The sequence below is a fragment of the Aplidium turbinatum genome, chromosome 2, assembly GCF_918807975.1.
Source record: "Aplidium turbinatum chromosome 2, kaAplTurb1.1, whole genome shotgun sequence".
Taxonomy (NCBI): Eukaryota; Metazoa; Chordata; class Ascidiacea; order Aplousobranchia; family Polyclinidae; genus Aplidium; species Aplidium turbinatum.
Genome location: NC_137473.1, coordinates 15,750,200 through 15,769,351, shown reverse-complemented (window position 1 = coordinate 15,769,351; position 19,152 = coordinate 15,750,200). Strand labels below are relative to the sequence as shown.

The following is a 19,152-nucleotide window of genomic DNA, read 5'->3' as shown; positions in this document are numbered from 1 at the left end:
CGGTAACCGGCCATGCGTCAAAAGCCTCTATAAGTATTCGAAAATACCAGGAACAACCTATCAAGGCTTTATCAGTTCGAGGATAAAGGTTCAAAAACCAATCAGCCAAAACCAAATTTGCGAGCTGCATCATCCTTTTCAAAGTGCTGTTTCCAACCATTTTCTACATAATATGTAAAAAATATCTTTATTTACTCAAACTTTGTTTCCGGTAGATTTCTAAGGAAGGTCTTGGTTTCCGGTTCTTCTTTTCACAACCTCAAAATTTGTTTTAACTAAGCTAAATTTTGTTACGTTATTGATAAGTTTAAAATCAAATAGGAAAAAAGTAATTATACTTTGCAGACTGGCAAAATTATCGGCGATTGGGAAACACTGCTATAAACCATTTCGAGTTCGATACCAAGAAATAGGTTTGTACGTTTTTCTGATCTGTCTGTTGGCTAATGTCATTTGATTAGTTTGTTCTGATTATTTCTTATAAAGTGTTTTTCTGTGACACTACCTTCATTAGGATGTTTTTTCAGCAAAGTACTTTCAGAGATGTACACAAGGCCTACAACGCGATGCATATACTTGAACATCTGCTTTGCACTATACAACAACATCACGACAATTGGGTTGCTGAAGTGGGCGGTATGTGCTGCCTCAAAATAAGATTCTGATCTGGAAACATCGAAAAGGTGAAAGCAATGTTTGTTTTGTTAATTTCACAAGTGAACCCGAGATGTGGTAGTATTACAACTAGTTCAATATGTAGGCTATGTTACTTGTGAAGTAGCCTACAGTCACAATGCAGTTACAGTAGCCCACATAATGGACGGGTATATTTTCATTAATTTAAATCAGTTAGCTGTGACCTTAGAATAAGTAGCCTACCAATATCAGATTTCTGAAAAGGTATTCCAACAGACAATTGAAAACAACACTTCACTGGGTTTAACCAGGTTTTTAAATCAATATTTGACAAGCTTGTAAAAAGAGTAAAGTGCAAGCAATATGACAACTTGAATACATAAAGAAAAGCAATTTCAATTTAATTTACAGATTATTGTTTTGCAAACGCTAGCTTAATGCAATTTGAAAGGAATTTTTGTATGTTTTTGCCAAATAAAATATTTTTATTCAAGGACGAAAAGTTAAATACCGTAAGGCAGTATTTTCAAGAAAAAGGATTTTATACTCGAAAGCTTTAAGGTTTTTAAAAACAAGTTTGGTAAAAGCTGTTTTTTTTCTTATCATTATTTGAACAGTTTAAATACTTTATTTTATAATTTTTCACCGTAACACATGGAGAATGCAATAAATGCATAGTTGCCGTTAGGATAAGCCTCTACCAAAGATATAGCAAAGTAGGTTTAGAGTAAATGAGCGAATTTGTTGTTTTACACAGTTATAATTAAGCTATCAGTTTTCGTCACTGCTTGTTGACTTTTGCAAACTATAAAAATATAGTTGAAGCCCCATGGTAAATGTCACAACCCAAATAATAAAATTCGTCATTTTTGCATTGATTCAACGTCTGCAGACGTTGAATCAATGTAAAAAAACGAATTTTGCTGGCTGGGAAGTGTTGTATTTGTCACATGTCTAACTTTTGTGTGTTTAACCTTATCATTTCCATGTAACAACAAACTTCAGCTTGGAGGCTACTTTCAGTTTTTATGACTTTGTTTTTGAAGTTAAACATAACTACAGTTACAACGAGTGTAGGTTGCATAGATAAGTTCTGAGAATATTGGTACGAACCAACGGTGCTGGTTCGACACCTCTCAAGAGCATGTAGCTGTATCTTCAGCAGGCATTTTTTAAAAGAACGCTTTTGTATTAAACCATTTTTAACCAATTTTGTTCGATTTACATGAGAAGCTTTTTTTTGTGTCACTAAGTAGTTTCAACTTTCACCGGATTATTTGCATCTACCCATCTGGCAACTCAGGTACTGATGTCTGCAATCAGAAAAGTTTAGAGATCAGACAGACCGCTCCAAAATAAACTGAAAACAAAAATGAATGCAAAAAAGAGGCAGCATATGCTTTCATATTTAATGGATAGTCAGACCCAAATCTGTTCTTCCTCTGGTTGATTTACTGCAGTGGTTGTTGATCTTTTTCCTAAGCGGCCCTTTTCAAAGATTTCCATGGTCTTGCGCCCACCATAATATGAAGGCAAACGTTTTTTTGCAAACGTTTAATTTCCTGTGATATTAGTGAAGTGCTAGACCATAAATAAAGCATTTTGTATTATTGAACCATGCACACGAAGCCGAGCAACGTTATCAAGTTTAACATACTGTATTAAAGTTTATTATTATTATTATTTATTTGCGTCAGACAAAGTTGTCCATATCGAAAACAAAACAACAAAAAAATACACAAACTGCAAATGCACAAAGGTCACAGAGAGCCACTTCGGATGCCGTCGATTTAAAAGCTCACTAAATGGGCAATCTATTGTTACAAATTTACATACAATGAGCGTTGGAAGAATTGAAAGTATTCAGAACGATAAAAGCAATCAGATGACATCAGATCTGATATAAAGCGATTTGAGGTGTCAATGCAACGGTTGATAAACGAAAACATGGTTTTCCTCAATAAAGCATCAAACGTTGTTATATTATTCATTACTTGATATTCACGGGCACTGACATAACGAGGCAAGTTGTGCAATATTCTAAAAGAATCATTGTAAGCAACACGTAATCGTTTTATACTGGAAGATCTAAACTTGTTCCACAACTGGGATGCGTAAAAAGATATAAAATAACAGCGAAATACAATGTTTTTTGCAGCAGGTGAGCATTTAGCGAAATGAGATTTTGCATTGTTTGCAGCACAGTACTGAGAGCGTACCTGCCTTGAAATATCATTTTTATCTGAGAGAGAACTCTCAATAAATAGGTACACCCAGGTATTTTATAGAGTCTGTGAACAAATTTCAGATTTACCTAGATGTAGCAGAGGAGCACGTGAAAAATAAAAGTTTTTTGGGAAAAATAACATACCAAATGACTTTTTAGAATTGAAAGTAATTTAATGTTCAGCAGCATATTTGTGGCATACATCTAACAAATTTTGTAAGCCACACAAACTAGGCGAGATGCAGAAAATGTCATCAGCAAACATAATATGATTTAGACAAGAGTTGCCGACATAGCAACCAACTTTTGTTTTATTGAGCTCATCAGAAAGCTCGTCGTCGTCGTCTGAGCTTCTGGGGCCGAGGGTCTATCCTTTTACCACCCCAGATTCACGATGTTCCCGGACTACACTGGAAGGCTGCTAGAGAGCAGCCAGTCTTTAGTTTCATCATCCATGACGCGCAGACCTTCCACTCCGTTAGGTGGCTTGAAGATGGTACAGTCATTGATGATGTGGTCTGCGGTCTGTTCCTCGGCACCACATTCACAGGAGGAGGAAGAAGCCATTCCCCATTGGTGCATGGTTGAGCGGAAAAGCCCGACGCCCGTACGGAGACGGTTGAGGCGCACCCATGCCTGTCTTGGTAGTGTTAGACCGATGGGGCGTGTGTCGGCGTCGGGGATGAATGAATGAAGTCTGGTGGTGCTTGACCTCCATTCAGAATGCCATTTATGGTCCGCCCAAGTAGCCGCAGAGATGTCTTGTTCGTCAGCTTCGTTGATCAGAAGCCGAGCGGCTGGCACGAATGGGTGTCTTGATTTCAGTCGGCGGGGGTGCCCGTTTGGGAAGGCAGAGATCTTGTGGTGGAGAAGATGATTAGGCTCCAGTGCCCGTCGACCGAGGGACAGAGTGGCTTCTTCGCGACGAAGCTCAGCAGGTTGGATGCCAGCGAGAATGGGGAGATTGTCCAATGGTGTGGGACGCAGGCATCCGGTCACTGTGCGCAGGGCGCTGTTTATGGCAGTGTCGATGTTGTGGCAGTGAGCACTGCGGCACCAGACAGGTGCACAGTACTCTGCTGTAGAGTAGACAAGGGCTAAGGCTGCTATTCGCAAAGTGTCAGCCCTCGCCCCCCAGCTAGAGCCTGCCAGGCGCTTCAGTAATGCAGCGCGGGATGTCAGTTTCTTGCGCAGTGACACCAAATGGTGGCGGTATGTGAGCGATCTGTCTAATGTCACCCCAAGATACCTTGGCTCGGGGCAGAAGGACAGAGGTTTTCCGTTGTTGTGGACATGTAGCTCACGATCAGCTTCCCGATTGTGTAGGTGGAAAGCTGCCGCCACAGTTTTGGTTTCGCTGAGTTTCAGTCGCCAGTTCTGGAGATAAGCTGAGATGGTTTGCATGTCCTGGCTCAAGGTGTCTTCTAGATTTTCCCACGACTTTGTGGAGTGGAGAATTGCCAGATCGTCCGCATAAGCGTATTTTGCGGAGACCGTGGTTGGCAGGTCGTGGGTGTAGATGTTGAAAAGAAGTGGAGCCAGGACCGATCCCTGTGGGACGCCGTTTTTCAAGCGTCTCAGTCTGCTTCGCCGTGGGTTGCCGGTGGTGAGGGTGAAGCTTCGATTCCTGACAAGTTCCATGATCATATGGACCATATGTCGGTCAGGAAGCAGGCGAAGCAGCTTGTAAGTAAGGCCGCGATGCCATACAGTATCGTAGGCAGCTGTGAGATCTAGAAAGACAGCGCCGGCCTTCTTTTTTGCCTCAAAGCAGTCCTCGATGTCCTGGGTCAACAGTGTGACCTGATCTACAGTGGATTTTCCGCGCCGAAACCCAGCTTGCTCTTTTGGAAGGAGCGGGTCGATGATTGGGTTGACGCGGGCATAGATCAGTCTTTCGAGGATCTTGAAAGGAACACAGAGGAGGGATATCGGACGATAGCTCTTTGGGTCCTCTGGTGGCTTGTGAGGCTTAGGGATCGCAACTACTAAAGCTTTTCTCCAGATTTTTGGGATTGTGAGGTGGTGCAGGCAGGAAGAGAAGAATCTACGTAACCAGGACTTTAGGGCATGGCCAGCATGGAGCACAAGCTCAGGGCAGATCTTATCGGGCCCTGGAGACTTGTGTGGTTTCACTAGGCGGAGGGCGGTGGCGAATTCCTCTGGAGTGAAGTCTCCAGAGATTGTTTCTTCTGGTGGTGTTTCCACTCGCCATAGGGCAGATACTTCCTTGGCAACAAGGCGGGATGCCTTGCGGTCCTTTGTCTTGTACACCCCGTTCTGCACTAGCTGGGAAGCGATGGCATTAGCAGAAACGGGGCACTGACGAGGGGAGTTTGCTGAGCGCCCAGTGAGGTTGTTGATGATGCTCCATGCTTTGCGGCTTGAGTGTGAGAAGTCGATGGTTTGGACAGCTTCGTTCCACCGCTCAAGCTTCTTTGTGTCCAGCCGCTCAAGTAGTCTGGTGGCGGCGGTGTTAGAAGCAGCACCACTTGTGGCGGCTAGGTATGAGCGGTAGAGAGCTTCACACTCAGAGTCCCAGCATGGTTTATAGCTGGTTCGATGGCCACGTGGTATTGTGGCCTTTGCCGCAGTTATTATGGCATTGCAGAAGTCCTGGTATGCCTCGTCTGCGTTGCATGTTTCAGTCGGTGGTAACTTTGCAGCAGACTCATTGGTCAGGAGGCTGTATTGATTCCAATCGGCTTTTTTGAAGTTCCATCGCTTCACCGGTGAACTCGGGACAGGAGCCACAAGTTTTGGGGCGATGATGAGGGACGGCCGGTGTTGGGACCGCGGGAACTTCTCAAGCACACGTCTGTCTGGAAGAGAGCTGTCGACACTCGCGAAGGCCAAGTCAGGGTTTGTCCCTGTTCCCCAGCGGCCGGAGTGAAAACTGGCTGGTTCCTTTGGATTGAATAGGAGGGCAAGATGGTTTGTAGAGGCCCAGTCAGCCAGCAATTCTCCGTCGCTGCTTGTGTTGTTGTAGCCCCAGTCGATGTGCTGGCAGTTGAAGTCGCCAGCGTAGAGACTGGGGGAGGGGAACGTTGGAAGGGATGATGGCAACATTCGCGAGGGTGGGGGCTTGTAGATGTTGACGATGTTGTAGTCTGAGATACATATGCACACCCACTCAATCTCGGCATCAGTTGGAGATTGGTCGACAAACGTCCACTTAAGGCTCTCATGCACAAACGTGGCAATGCCGTGCTTCCTGCTTAAGGTAGACCCGGCTAGCGTGTAGTTGGGAATGGCTAGCCTATCTGCAGAAGTGCAGTGGGTCTCCTGGAGGAGGATGACGAGTGCCCGGTTGGTATGGGCAAGCTGCTCCACAACTTTGGTCTTGCTTGTTGTGTAGCCTTCTATGTTGAGCTGCAGAATGGTGGGGCGTCTGAACTTATCAATTGCCCCTTGCAGCTGTGCCGTCCGGGTGGAGGCTCTTTGTTGACAAATTTCGTTTCTCATCTGGTTGAAGGCAGATGGTACTCACAGGATGGGGCACGAGGAGCCATTTGTCGTCCATCAGAAAGCTGATCAATATATACTGCAAAAACATAGGGGCTTAACACCTCAGCTTGTCTGACTCCGTTGGACACATTAAATGATTGGGACAGGTGACCTCCCCACCTCACTGGCATGGTTTGTTTACTATATACCAGTATTCCAATAAGCGAAGAAAATACATAAGCACGTTGCGTGTGATAAGCGTTTTAAACAATAAATGATGATTGACTTTGTCGAAGGCTTTTGAAGCATCCAAAAAGACAGAATATACAGGAATGTCATGACTGATATAAGAGGATACTGCTTGTTTGAATAAAAAACACTCATGTCAGTACTATGACCAGACTTAAACCTAAATTGATTGTCACTGGTATTCAAAAAAGGCAATGGATGATTTAAAATAAAACGTTCAAACAGTTTTGAGATTCTACAGCAGTAGGTCTATAGTTACCTGAATCTTGAATGTCGCCATTCAAATTCTTTACAATTGAGACTAAGACAGTGTCCAGGCAAGAATTTGGTACAGTACCATGACTAAGACACATATTAAAAAGTACACTAATATAAAAACGAATAGAATAATCAGTATAAACAAGATGTTTAGCTGAATTTTATCAGCACCAACAGCGCGATTTAATGGCAGTTTGGCAAGCAAGGTACCAACTGTGTCCATGTTGCAACAAAATATTGAAAGATTATAATATTTGTCCCTAGAAGAAATATACGAGTTAAAAAATTCTTTTTCAGTGTTGGTTTTGCTAGAATTTAGCAAAGCACTATAATGATGCTTCCACATCTCAGCAATTGCTTCAGGACCTTTTGCTCCACCAACATTTACAGGAAGAGAACTATTTTTGCAAGTAGACTTTTTTACCTTCTGCCAAAATGACTTTTGTGAGCTGTCCAAGTTGAGTGCTGAGGCAAGTGCATTAGCTCTATGTAGTTCAGAGGCATTTCTTAAACTCCTTTCGTTTGTTCTGCATCAACTCATGCAGATAACCATTTCGTTGTTTTCCATTTTTTACCCACATGATGTAAGTTTCTCTGGCAATAGCATGAGCTTGCTTAACATCATTATTCCAACCAGGGACAAAAAAATTGTTGCATTTCTTCGTATTAACAAAGATTTGATCAGAAGCTGCTTTGAGAGCAGCAGTTATATTATTATAGAAAGAGTCTATTGAGGCAATATGAGAAGCATCTGAACAATGAGAATTATTGCATTCAATACTTTCAGTTAGCAAAAAAATTTTGGATAGATATTTTTTTAGATTCCAGACCAAAGACATATTTTTGCTCAGAGAAGACACAGTTCCAATTGATCGTATTATGAGAAGAGACATTTGAAACTTCTTCAAGAACAGGTAGATTTGTACCAGAAAAGTACACAGAAAGTGGTCTATGATCCGAAGAGATGAAGTCATGCAATATAGTCATTTAGAAAATTGATTGATGAACAGAAAAAGAGGTTAGGCAGTGATCAATCCAAGAGGTTGAGCATGGCAATCACTTACATAATATGTGAAAGAGTCAGGTTAAGAACCATTGATTTATTATAACAAACCAATTTACGTGATCTGTAAAGTCGAGTTTTTGTATCCTCGCCACTCCAAACTTTTGAAACATCCAAGCTTTAGTCAAAGAAAGCAAATATTTTTACTTCTTTAAGACTAACACAGAATGATTTTTTAATTTAAATTGGCAGCACTGACCTAATCTAGTAGAGGGTAGGCAATTTCACATAGGACAGTTTTCCGTGCGAACCAGCTACCACCATTGCGCCGCGGCGCATTGGTTAAGAAAGGTAGGACAATTTTCCTTATAAGGTCAATTGATTACAGTCATTAAGATCCTTCTTGCACTCAGTGGCCGAGTGGTTAGCGCGTTTGGCTCGCAGTCGAGAGCCTGCGTGTTCGACTCCAGCCACCCGCACTTGCTGTTGTTTCTCTGAGCAAGAAACTTTACGATAATTGCCTCTACCCAGTGACCGATTTCGAGTAATGGGTAGTACCAAACTTAATTTATAAGTAGGGCAACCAAAAGTCAATAAAGTCAAAATTTTTCTGCCTTGTTCAAAGTTTATAAAACGTCCATAAACTAAATTTCAGGCTGACACGAAGAGAGGTTTCAAAAGTCAAAAAAAAGTCAAATTTTATGGTTAGGTCAAAATTTTCTTTTAACGAAGTTTTTCTTCTTTCAATTGATATTTTATTAAAACTACACAGATATTGATTTTTTGTTGCAATTTCTGACGTATTAATTTTGTTTCACCCACTACTGACGATTAAATAAGTAGGCTAGGCGTGGAAGGCAGGTAACGTGGTCTTTGTTCTTGGTTAGATGAATGCTCAAACCATTATACATTTAGTATTGAGTTTTACTTTCCTGATGTTCTCAAAGTTTTCTTTAGCTGGCCTATAATTATTTTTAAGATTAAACAATCAAATTCTTCTAAAGTTCGTAGTAGGCTACACTGCTTGATTACGCTTCTGAGTTTACCAAAAACACCTAAAGGTGAATGACAGAAGACAGGAACTTCAAAGGCGATAATGCAAAACATTACTTGATGTTGAAGTATAATATTGCAGAACCCTCTCAGTAATTTCGGGATATTTAAAGACACTCCATATTTATCTTTTGCAGTTTTTCGAGTGACTTTCATTACCTGTTCGTTAGCTGTAGTGTCGTTGAGTCTTCCACATTTTTTTTTATTTCATTAGAAAAAGACGTTCCGGCACACCTTACAAGCAGTCAAGAACTGCTCAACCAACTCAGAGACATGCCACGAGGCACCCTGAGAAAATTGAACTTCCATTTCAGCCTTGATGTAACAGCAATGTACAACTTCGTCTCGTCCCTCCTGAAAAAGCGATCAACAACATGATCCAAAAACTGTCAACAGGAAAAACGCAACTCTGCAGCCCGTTCCACCCTGAAGAGATCGGTTCCCTCCTCGAGATTATCTTTCAGAACAACGTCTTCAAATTCAAGGAGATGTTCTATAGCGAAGTTGACGGTCTACCAATGGGAAACGCCGTATCTGGAGTCCTCGCCATCCTCTTTATGGACACCCTTGAAAAGCAGACACTGCGGAACCAGACAAACCTCACTGTCACGATTTCTTTCTATCTCTTACCTGGAAAAAGACTTGGAAAGGTTCAATGACGTAGTTTAATGGGTCAAACCGAAAAGCAGTCAATTAAATGTCGAATAATTCTACTAGTGAAATGATAATCTGACTTCTTGAAGAACTTTAACGAACGGCTTCTCAAATAACTCTAATTTCGAACACAATTTATATCAGCACCAATTCTCATCTACTTGTATTCAATTACTTCAAGTCTCAATCACCAATAATTTCTGCATCAACTACCAATCCACAACTCATAGCACAACTCTCATAATCAACTCATAATAATAATCATAATAAACATTACACAAACTACACCACTATTTATAAAAGGCTTGTTCGGTCTAGTAACTTCGAGAAGGTTACGTAGTGTTGCATCACACGAACTCATCGTCGGTCACGTAACATTGAGCGGCATAAACAAGCAAGTTTAAAGAAGTCTAAAGAATGTCACGTAGGGCAGAAGGTTGTAGAAAACACGTTACATAATACAGATTTCGTCATCAGAGGTTACTTTAGGTCAATACCCGATAATAACACATCGCTCAAAATTCCATAATGAAAACAGCACATTCTGTCAAGACGCAAAGCAGCCCGACGCGAGGCCTTGCACATTGATTGTGACACTCACCCTCCACAGACGATACGTTGACAGTACATTTTTGCTGACAGTCAACAACAAAGAAGCCTTAGCCACCCAAAACGCTCTCAATCAAGTGCACCCAGCTATTAACTTTGAAATATAACTACCACCAGCAGACAACGCCATCTCACTACTGGACTTCACCATAAAAATCGACAGAGACGGCACAATCTACCACTTCTAACAGAAAAAAAGAAAAGGCAAAACTACAGTACTCCCACACTTCGACTCGGCTCTACCCACAAGTACCAAGAAGACCATACAGTACTCCTAAACGAAATACAGAGAAGAAGAGATAGGATGTTCCCCAAGGACTTTTTTAAGCAACCACCCAGACGACGACGACGACACTAGCAAAACAGACAACCCCCCCAGACACCATATAACCCGATACATTTCGGATTTCCTTTTATAAGCGACGACGCGGACCGTAAAGTAAAGTCTTCAAAGACTTGAATTTGCCAGTCCGCCTGTTTCGAATCTCACGAACCCTCTGAAACACCCTTCAAAAACCACAAAAATCCGAACCTTGCCGGCTACAAAACTGCCCACTACCAAACGACGACATGTGTACCACCAAGAACTGTGACTACAAGATCATATGCAAGAAATGCAGGGAAAGCTACATATGCAGCATGATTCGCCCACTCCACTCCCGCCTGAAACCTTTGCTCAGATAAAAGTTCAGTTTTTGATCATCAACAACAGTGCTTCGCTGATTTTGAATTTACAGTCATTGCCAGAGAAAAGACGTGGTTCAATTACGCTTCAAAGAGGCCATTTTCATAAGTAGACAGAATCCAAAAATTAACAGCCGTGGCGAAAGGGAAGAACTACGTCACCTAATCTATTAATCAACTGATTCAACAAAATTTCACAGCAATAATAACGCCTAACAACACAGAAACTCAACAGCCAGTAGCATCAAGTCAAACAAAAGAGCCGCATTGAAGAACGACTCACTGACTTCAGCACCATTCGTCATAGCACATGACTATTGACTAGGGAACTGTGTTGATCCATCGTTGACAATTCTTTCGTAAAACCAGCTTGTTCTTTAGGTTGTTGATAATTTAAGTTTAGTAATTCTATTATTAATTGATCTGGTGGAAAGTTTGTGAACTATCGGAAGTAAGCTAATTGGCCGATAATTTCCTAAGGCTTTTTGATCTCCTTTTTATGTAATTGTATGATAAAAAAACGTCGGTAATAAACGCTAGGTAGGCTATCATCCTTAACATCAGGAGGTAACCTAATAGTCTATAGTCACCAGAAGAACGCAAGTCACTTTATTTAGAAGTACTGTATGAAGATAACACTTTGCCAGCTGAAAGAATTTGACTAATTTTAATGCGTTGAGAAAACAGGCCTGCAAGAGGTGGTAAAGTTATTTATTGATCTTTAATTACGGTATTTCAAGAGGAATGTTGTTTTCGCCAGCTGCTTTATTTCGCTTCCTCTAATTCATTACGTGCTTTATTTGTAGAATATTTATTTTTAAAATGATTGAAAAATCTTCATTTTGTTATCGTAATTGCGGTTGCCCGTTGTTGTTGAGTGATAGAATAAAGGTTTTGATAAAATTCTTTTGCTCTTTATTTCGTGATAGTGCCATCTTGTTATCTTATGCTGATGACATGTGTTTTTTTCCAAGTTGAGCGTCTTTGTGATGGATTTAAAGTCATGGCTTTGTCGGATAGCTTCTTCAATGACTCAAGTTGAAGTTGAGCGTCTTAAGTCCAAGTTGAAGTTGTTAAAGTTGTTAAAGTCCAAGTTGAGCGTCTTTGTGATGGATTAAAAGTCATGACCTTGTCGGATAGCTTCTTCAATGACTTGTAGTATTTATCAGAGTTGTGTAACGTACGAACACGCACACAGAGTGACGGTAATGTATTCAACTGTCGACGACAACGACAGCGACGACAACGAACAAGCAGAAGGTCAAACGAAGAAGAAGGTTTCTGTGACAACACAGAAAAACAACGATTAGCAAACAAAACTTACGAATTAGGCCTAATGCGGAATTACAGATGACGAATTATAGGCCTAATGAATTCTTACCGACTATTTTGTGGCGCACGGAACAGCACAGGGAGAAACCCAACAATTGAAAATTCTACCGTTGTAGATCGAAACTGAACATATAAACGGTAAACAGTAAAATGTTATGCTATAAATTTCACATCATAGGTGAGTCCCGTACTTGATTTAAACATCGGGAAAATGAGACGAGGTACTTATTACACTTAACCATTGACACTAAAATTCACATTGGCCTAGCCTATCACAAAGGTTGCAGTAGGATGTTAAGCTTACCGTGAACTGTGATAATCACTGATTTGGCCACATAGGCCAACGGCAACGACAGATGAAATTGCTGCACAGAGTTCAACTATGCTTCAACCACACAGTACATTAACGCAGTAGGCTAACTCTTATTCAACTAAAAAACAGCAGCACCGTTATGTCCGTTAATAGCTCGAATTAACTACCAGTCGCTAACTATAGTTGCTGTAAACGTTAAGCTGATCTTTACATGTAGCCTACTGCCACTTAACAAAACTCAAAGCACAAAGAAACGTAGTAACGAACGCAAAGGCGCAAATGTAATTATGACGTAACGATCACACCTCGAGGTGAGACAGCAGGGGTTGCCAGGTGCTACTTAGGGAATCCGAATTTAGTTTTTAAACATAGAAAAGGAGGCGGACAAATACGACGTAACACCCCCACACAAAAATAGGAACTGAGTGAACATTTTTTACGATCAAACTAAGTCGTGTTTGGAACGATATGTTTCACAATCCAATCAGCCTTCAAGAGGACCCTCATGAACAAAGGGTTGCAAAATGCAGTCACTTATCACAATTAAAGGCAAATTTCGAAGCAGGTAGTGTGTTTTTCACTATTCTCAACAAGAAATGTTTGTTTTTGGCTTTATTAGCCAACAGAAATTCGTTCAATAGTTCATAATACACAATTACACATTGATCAATGCCTTTAACCCGGCGACAGGTAAACAGTCCATTTTGTTCTGCATTAAGCAGTTTCCAAAATCAAGCACAGTTTCGAAATTGGTCTCTTGACCACATTGTATCGAGTTTTCACCGAAACTGTGCGTACAGTCCCTTTATTGTCTGGGTATGTGTCAACCACTCGCCCCAACAGCCACTTCGAACGAGGTTGGGAATCGTCGACGAGGAGGACAACATCATCTTTTTCAAAGTTCTTCTCTCTTTGAAACCACTTCTGTCTCTGAATGATAAATGGGAGGAACTCACGGGTCCAGCGCAACCAAAATTGATTGGCTAGGTATTGCACCTGGGCCCAGCGGCGTCGAACATAACAGTCTTTTCTATCAAACAGTCCAGGGGGCAGGTTTGGTGCTTCTCTCAACAGCAATAGGTGATTGGGAGACAACGGCACATCATCTTGTGGGTCAAAGGTGATAGGAACAATGGGTCGCGAATTTATGATTGACTCCACTTCGACCATCAAAGTAACGAGAGCTTCATCTGAAACGGTTTGCTCCTTCATCAGAGCAGTTAGGATCCTTCGAATGGAACGGATCATGCGCTCCCATGCTCCACCGAAGTGAGAGCCGGTTGGCGGATTCCAATGCCAGGTCACATTTTGTTGGCACAGATACTCATTAATCTTCTGTTGGTTCCACAGTTGTAAGGACTCACGCAATATTCTTTCAGCACCGACAAAATTCGATCCGTTGTCGCTATAAATGTCGGTTGGGAGACCTCGACGACCGATGAATCGTCGAAGGGCATCAATAAACGAGTCGGTAGACATGGTGTGGGTAATTTCAATGTGGATAGCTCTTATTGACATACACGTGAATACGCAGCCATAACGTTTGAGTGAACTGCGGCCTTGCTTCACCATAAAGGGTCCAAAATAGTCGACACCGACATGAGAAAACGGAGGCTTATCGGGTTGGAGTCTTCCAGATGGCAAATCAGCCATAAATTGTTTGCCAACTTGTGCATTCCTTTTTTTACAGAGCAAGCACTTCCCAAGGACACGTCTAACGGCGACGCCTCCCTTCAGAATCCAGTACGTTTGTCGAAGAGATGCCCATGTATGGGTCATGCCAGAATGGCCCACTTGAGCATGGTGACTTGTAATCACAAGATCTGTAAGATGAGAGTCAAAAGGTAACACGATCGGGTGCTTGGCATCTTCTTCGATTGGTGCTCGCTCCAAACGGCCGCCAACCTGAAGGACCCCATCAACGAATATAGGGTTCAATTTAACCATGGATCGTGAGAATGTCCTTTTAGTTAGCATGGCACCTCCAGATAATACGTTTAGCACCTGTCCAAAGCGACTTCTTTGCACATATTTAATCAGTTCCATTTCAGCGAACTTCAACTCACGGACTGTGATAGGAGACCGGGCAAGTGGGGCTTGGCAAAACGAAGGTCGAGTCTTCATCATGAGGAACCTTTTGTAACGCATCAACCATGCTGTTGCTTTCTTCAAGCGTATCAGCTTGGAATATCGATGAATCAATCGGTCAGTAGAACAAGAAGCTTCTGAAGCGGCACTCACGTAAACTTGTTGTTTCTTGACGGGCGCAAACTCTGCTGGAAGATCAGGTAGTTTTATTGGAGACTCTGGCCATCTTTCTTCGGCTTCCCACAAAAACGTTGGGCCAGACAACCAGAAGCTGGAGCTAATCAGCGTATTCGCATTCATACCACGGGACGCACAATCGGCAGGGTTTAACTTTGAAGGCACATGTCTCCATTTCGAAAGGTCTGTATTTTGTTCAATCGTGGACAATCGATTGGCAACAAATGTAGGGAATCTTTTCCTTGCATTACAAATACTTTGTAAGACAGCGCTCGAGTCTGTCCAAAATCTTGATGTGCAATTGGGTAGGTTCAATTCCTTTCTCACTATTTTATCTAACCTCACGGCCATAACAGCAGCAGTGAGTTCCAGCCTCGGAATGGAAACTGTTTTAAGTGGGGATAAACGGGACTTTCCCATCAGAAATGCACAGTGAATCCTTCCTTCATCATCAACAAGACGGAGGTAGGACACAGCTCCATATGCCACAGACGAGGCGTCGGCAAAATAGTGAAGTTCATGCTCCGTTACCACGCCAAAGTGGGGAGGTTTGAAACAGCGAGGCAAACGTACATCGTGAAGCTGGTGTAGCTGATTTATCCATTCATTCCAAGTGTCCACTTCAGATGCCGAAATTGGGTCATCCCAACCGAGACCTTGCTTGCACAAATCTTGCAACAACAACTTTGGTTTCAAGGTTACTGGAGCAACAAACCCCAGGGGGTCATATAGCGAGCTCGTCGCAGACAAAATACCTCTGCGGGTCAGGGGTCTCTCAGGAAGTGACACGTTAAACCCAAACTCATCGGTGAACACGGTCCAATAGACGCCCAATATGTGTTCGTTAATGCTATCCTCATTAAAGGTGTGGTTCCTTAAACACTTAGAGCGTTCATTTTCCGGTATCAATTCCAAAACACCTTTGTCGTTCGACAGCCACTTGGTTAAGTGAAAGCCACCTTTGCTCAACAGCTGAGTGAGTTGTGACATCACTCGTATTCCTTCTTCCCGAGAGCTCACAGACACTAAGCAGTCGTCAACATAAAAGTTATTTTTGACGATGTCTGGAATGCCTGGACAAAGAAGGCTACCAAAGTCCTGCGCCGCCTGTCTCAAGCAGAATCCAGCACAGCTGGGGGAGGATGTTGCTCCGAACAGGTGAACTAACATTTGGTGTGGGACCGGTTGTTTGTCCATATCTCCTCCAGGCCACCAGAGGAATCGTAGTGCATCGCTGTCTCGAGGCTCCACCTTAATTTGATGGAACATGGCCTCGATATCAGCAACCAAGGCGATTCTTTCCTTCCGAAAACGCATTAACACACCCACAAGATTGTTTACCAGGTCAGGACCTTGCATTAAGGCGTCATTGAGTGAAATGCCATGATGTTTTGCAGCGCAGTCGAACACCACTCGTAACTTGTCAGGCTTCCGAGGGTGTAAAACCGGGTGGTGCGGCAGATACCATGTGGTATTTACTGTTTGGATTTCCTCTGTTGGAATCTCTCGCGCATACCCCTTCGAAAGATAAGTTTCTATTACGTCAACATATTTTTTACACAGCTGCTCGTCTCTTGTCAAACGTCTTCGCAGGCTAAGTAAACGACGATGAGCCATCTGGCGGTTATCTGGTAGAGTCAAGGAACAGGGTCTCCAAGGTAACGGGAGTTGATATTTTCCATCAATCTGCTTGACTGATTTTGTCATCATGTCATATGCCATTCTATCTTCACGTGAGTTGGGCATGTCAAGTATTGATTTTTCATCACCAAAGTCCGTTTTCCACAAACACTCGATTTGTTGCTCGATGGCAATGTCTCTTGATTGAGCAAAGTTAACTTGATAAGAAGAAGAGGAAGTTGGTGACAGAGATGGGCCCAGCAAGGACCAACCCAACGGGGTTTTTATAGCGATTGGCTGATCGCGTGATCCCTTCCGTGAACGCTGAATGCAAAACACTTCTGGATTGTCGACACCGATCAACAGAGTCACACTTCCACCCTTCACACAGGGAAATTTCAGATCACCTAGATGGGGTAGTCCAGACAGTTCCTCTTGACTCGGAATGGCATTTGGAGTTGTAGGAATTTCATCAATTGACAGGACTCCAGACAGCTCAAACTTTCGTCTGTCATCTAGGGAGGACACAGACAAGCTTACAGATATTCCATCATATATTTTAGACGTGTTAGAAAGAGTCTGTAGTGAGATCTCTCTTTTATCCCCAGTGATATTCAAAACGTCTATTAATCTGTTAGCGCAAAAGGTTGCTGTAGAACCTTGATCGAGGAAAGCGTAAGTCAAAACTTCATTTCCATTGTATCTAACCTTTACTGGTACAATGCACAGGTAGGCCTTGCAGACACTCGCGTCTTTATCTGGCGGCCGCGGTTCCGTCACTGAACAAGAAAGAACTCCCCTTTGTTCTTCATCACTGCGTGGCTGAGATGAATTAGGTGGATTAGGGTTGTGGAGCAAGGTATGATGGAAACGTCCCTTGCACCCTTCAATGGTACATGTGCTGTCAACTTTACAGTCGCGAGTTTGATGCTTTGTGCTAGTCAGGCACTTATAACATAAGTGTGCATCGTAAACCAGTTGTCTACGCTGTTTGTACATCATGTTTTTAAACTCGTCGCAATCAACAAGCTTGTGCGACTTGCGTTTACAACATAGACAAACATTACTGAAAGATGGCTTTGACACACCTTTGAGCGGAGGAACGTCCGTGTTAAATGCTGAAACTCGATCCTTCCGACTGGGTTTCTTTGCCAGGGTCTGATGAGTTTCCTTCGCCTTATGAATCCTACTTCCATAGAGGGAGTTCTGGATCTCTGCTCGCATGCCAACAAATTCTGCAAGATCTCTGAATCCTGCTTCACGACTTGTGTTGTGCAGAACCATAACCGATCTCTCTGCCCATGCCTCTTGCATACGGAATGGCAACTTCTCAATCATTACCATCATTGTGTCCAGAGAGTTCAGTCCAGCAAACTCATTAATGTCATCCAGGGTTGAGAGACACACATCCATGGCATTGGCTAGATCCTTTAAACCTTGAGGATCGTTATGCCCAACCTTTGGCATCCTCTTCAGTTTTTGCTCTGCTGCATTTGCGATGATATGAGGTTGGCCATACTCCAAGTACAACTTCTTCCTTGCCAGCTCATAGCCATCGGGTTTCTTCACAAGATGTTCTATTGAACGCTTTACGTCACTATGACAATGTTGTAACAAATAGACCAACTTCCTTTGATCGTTATGTACCAGCGGGACGATCTGTGTGTCAAACGTCCGAACAAAATTTTGGTAAGTTAAGGGGTCACCCTTAAATGAAAGTATTTCTGGTCGTGGTAAGAAACGTTCGTCACTATAAGAGAAATGTCTACTTGGTAGTTGGGGCTGCTGATAGGAGCACCCTGGTTGTTCACCGACATGGGACATAGGTTGGTAATCTGGTCCATACGAGTCACGTTTAATTGTTTTCGGTTGCCAAGCCAAACTTGGCGAACTAATATTTGCTTCAGGAGTCCAGTGTGCTGCAGGGACCGTAGAATTAGGCTTGTTAGCTTTAGCATCATGAATGCCATAAGGAGATGAAAGGACAGGAGAAGATGTCTCTTGAAATTGCACAGAGGGTCTCTTTGTCAAACGGGGGGAAACATTCGCCTTGCTGTTTGGTAGACCAGGTGACATGAATCCAGTTTCATCGACAGTAACGTAAGATGGATCAGCGTCACTCATCGCCTCTGCCCGAGATTGCAATTCCAGTTGTAACATTTCAATTTTGTGGTCAGCTTGTCTGCTCTTCCTCTCAGCTTCTATCCGAGCTTCTTCTTTCTTCCTCTCTGCTTCTTCTTTCTTCCTCTCAGCTTCTACCCGAGCTTCTTCTTTCTTCCTCTCTGCTTCTATCCGAGCTTCCTCTTGAATATGAAGCTTTTCCCGCTGAGCCAGCTTCAGTTGGATCAGTACTTCACGTTGCCTTGAGCTAGCCGTTGAGCGGGTGCTTCCAGAGCGTAGGCTCACGGAACGATGCGAGGAGCTAGACTTCTTGCAGGACGTAGATGGCCCCGGCAAGTTGGCAGTTCTTTCCAACCACTCCTTGCAACGAGTGTCAAACTCGACCTTATTTTTTTTCATTAGGGAGCGTTCGGTTTCCCTATCATCTCCAATCAGATTGACAACTTCCTGATATTTTCGGTTCACTTCGGAACAGTAGGAGCGGAATACCTCCAACTTAGTACTAGGATGAAGCATTAGCTGCTCTCCATGCAGATAGGACTGCTGCAAAGTTTTTGTGGCCCTATCGAACTCAGCTTTTTTGGCTGCTGACGCATCCTCGAGTGGACTACTGCCTTGGACGCTCATCATAAGTAAACGTAAGAACAATTAAGCCTACGGCAAACCTTCGGAACTTGAGTG

At 42.7% G+C, this 19,152-nt stretch overlaps 1 protein-coding gene and 1 long non-coding RNA gene across 2 annotated transcripts; both read right to left on the bottom strand.

Moving 5' to 3' along the window:
* Positions 1-11,988: 11,988 nt before the first annotated feature.
* LOC145765404 (uncharacterized) lies at positions 11,989-13,567 on the bottom strand. Its single transcript, XR_014288564.1, has 3 exons — positions 12,457-13,567; positions 12,202-12,275; positions 11,989-12,101 (listed from the first exon to the last, which is right to left on the bottom strand). It is a non-coding gene; the product is annotated as an uncharacterized LOC145765404 (long non-coding RNA).
* Positions 13,568-19,098, bottom strand: LOC145788364 (uncharacterized). The gene is made up of 2 exons (XM_082600138.1): positions 13,622-19,098; positions 13,568-13,571 (listed from the first exon to the last, which is right to left on the bottom strand). The coding sequence occupies exons 1-2, from the start codon at positions 19,096-19,098 to the stop codon at positions 13,568-13,570; spliced, it is 5,481 nt and encodes a 1,826-aa protein (XP_082456264.1).
* Positions 19,099-19,152: the final 54 nt, after the last annotated feature.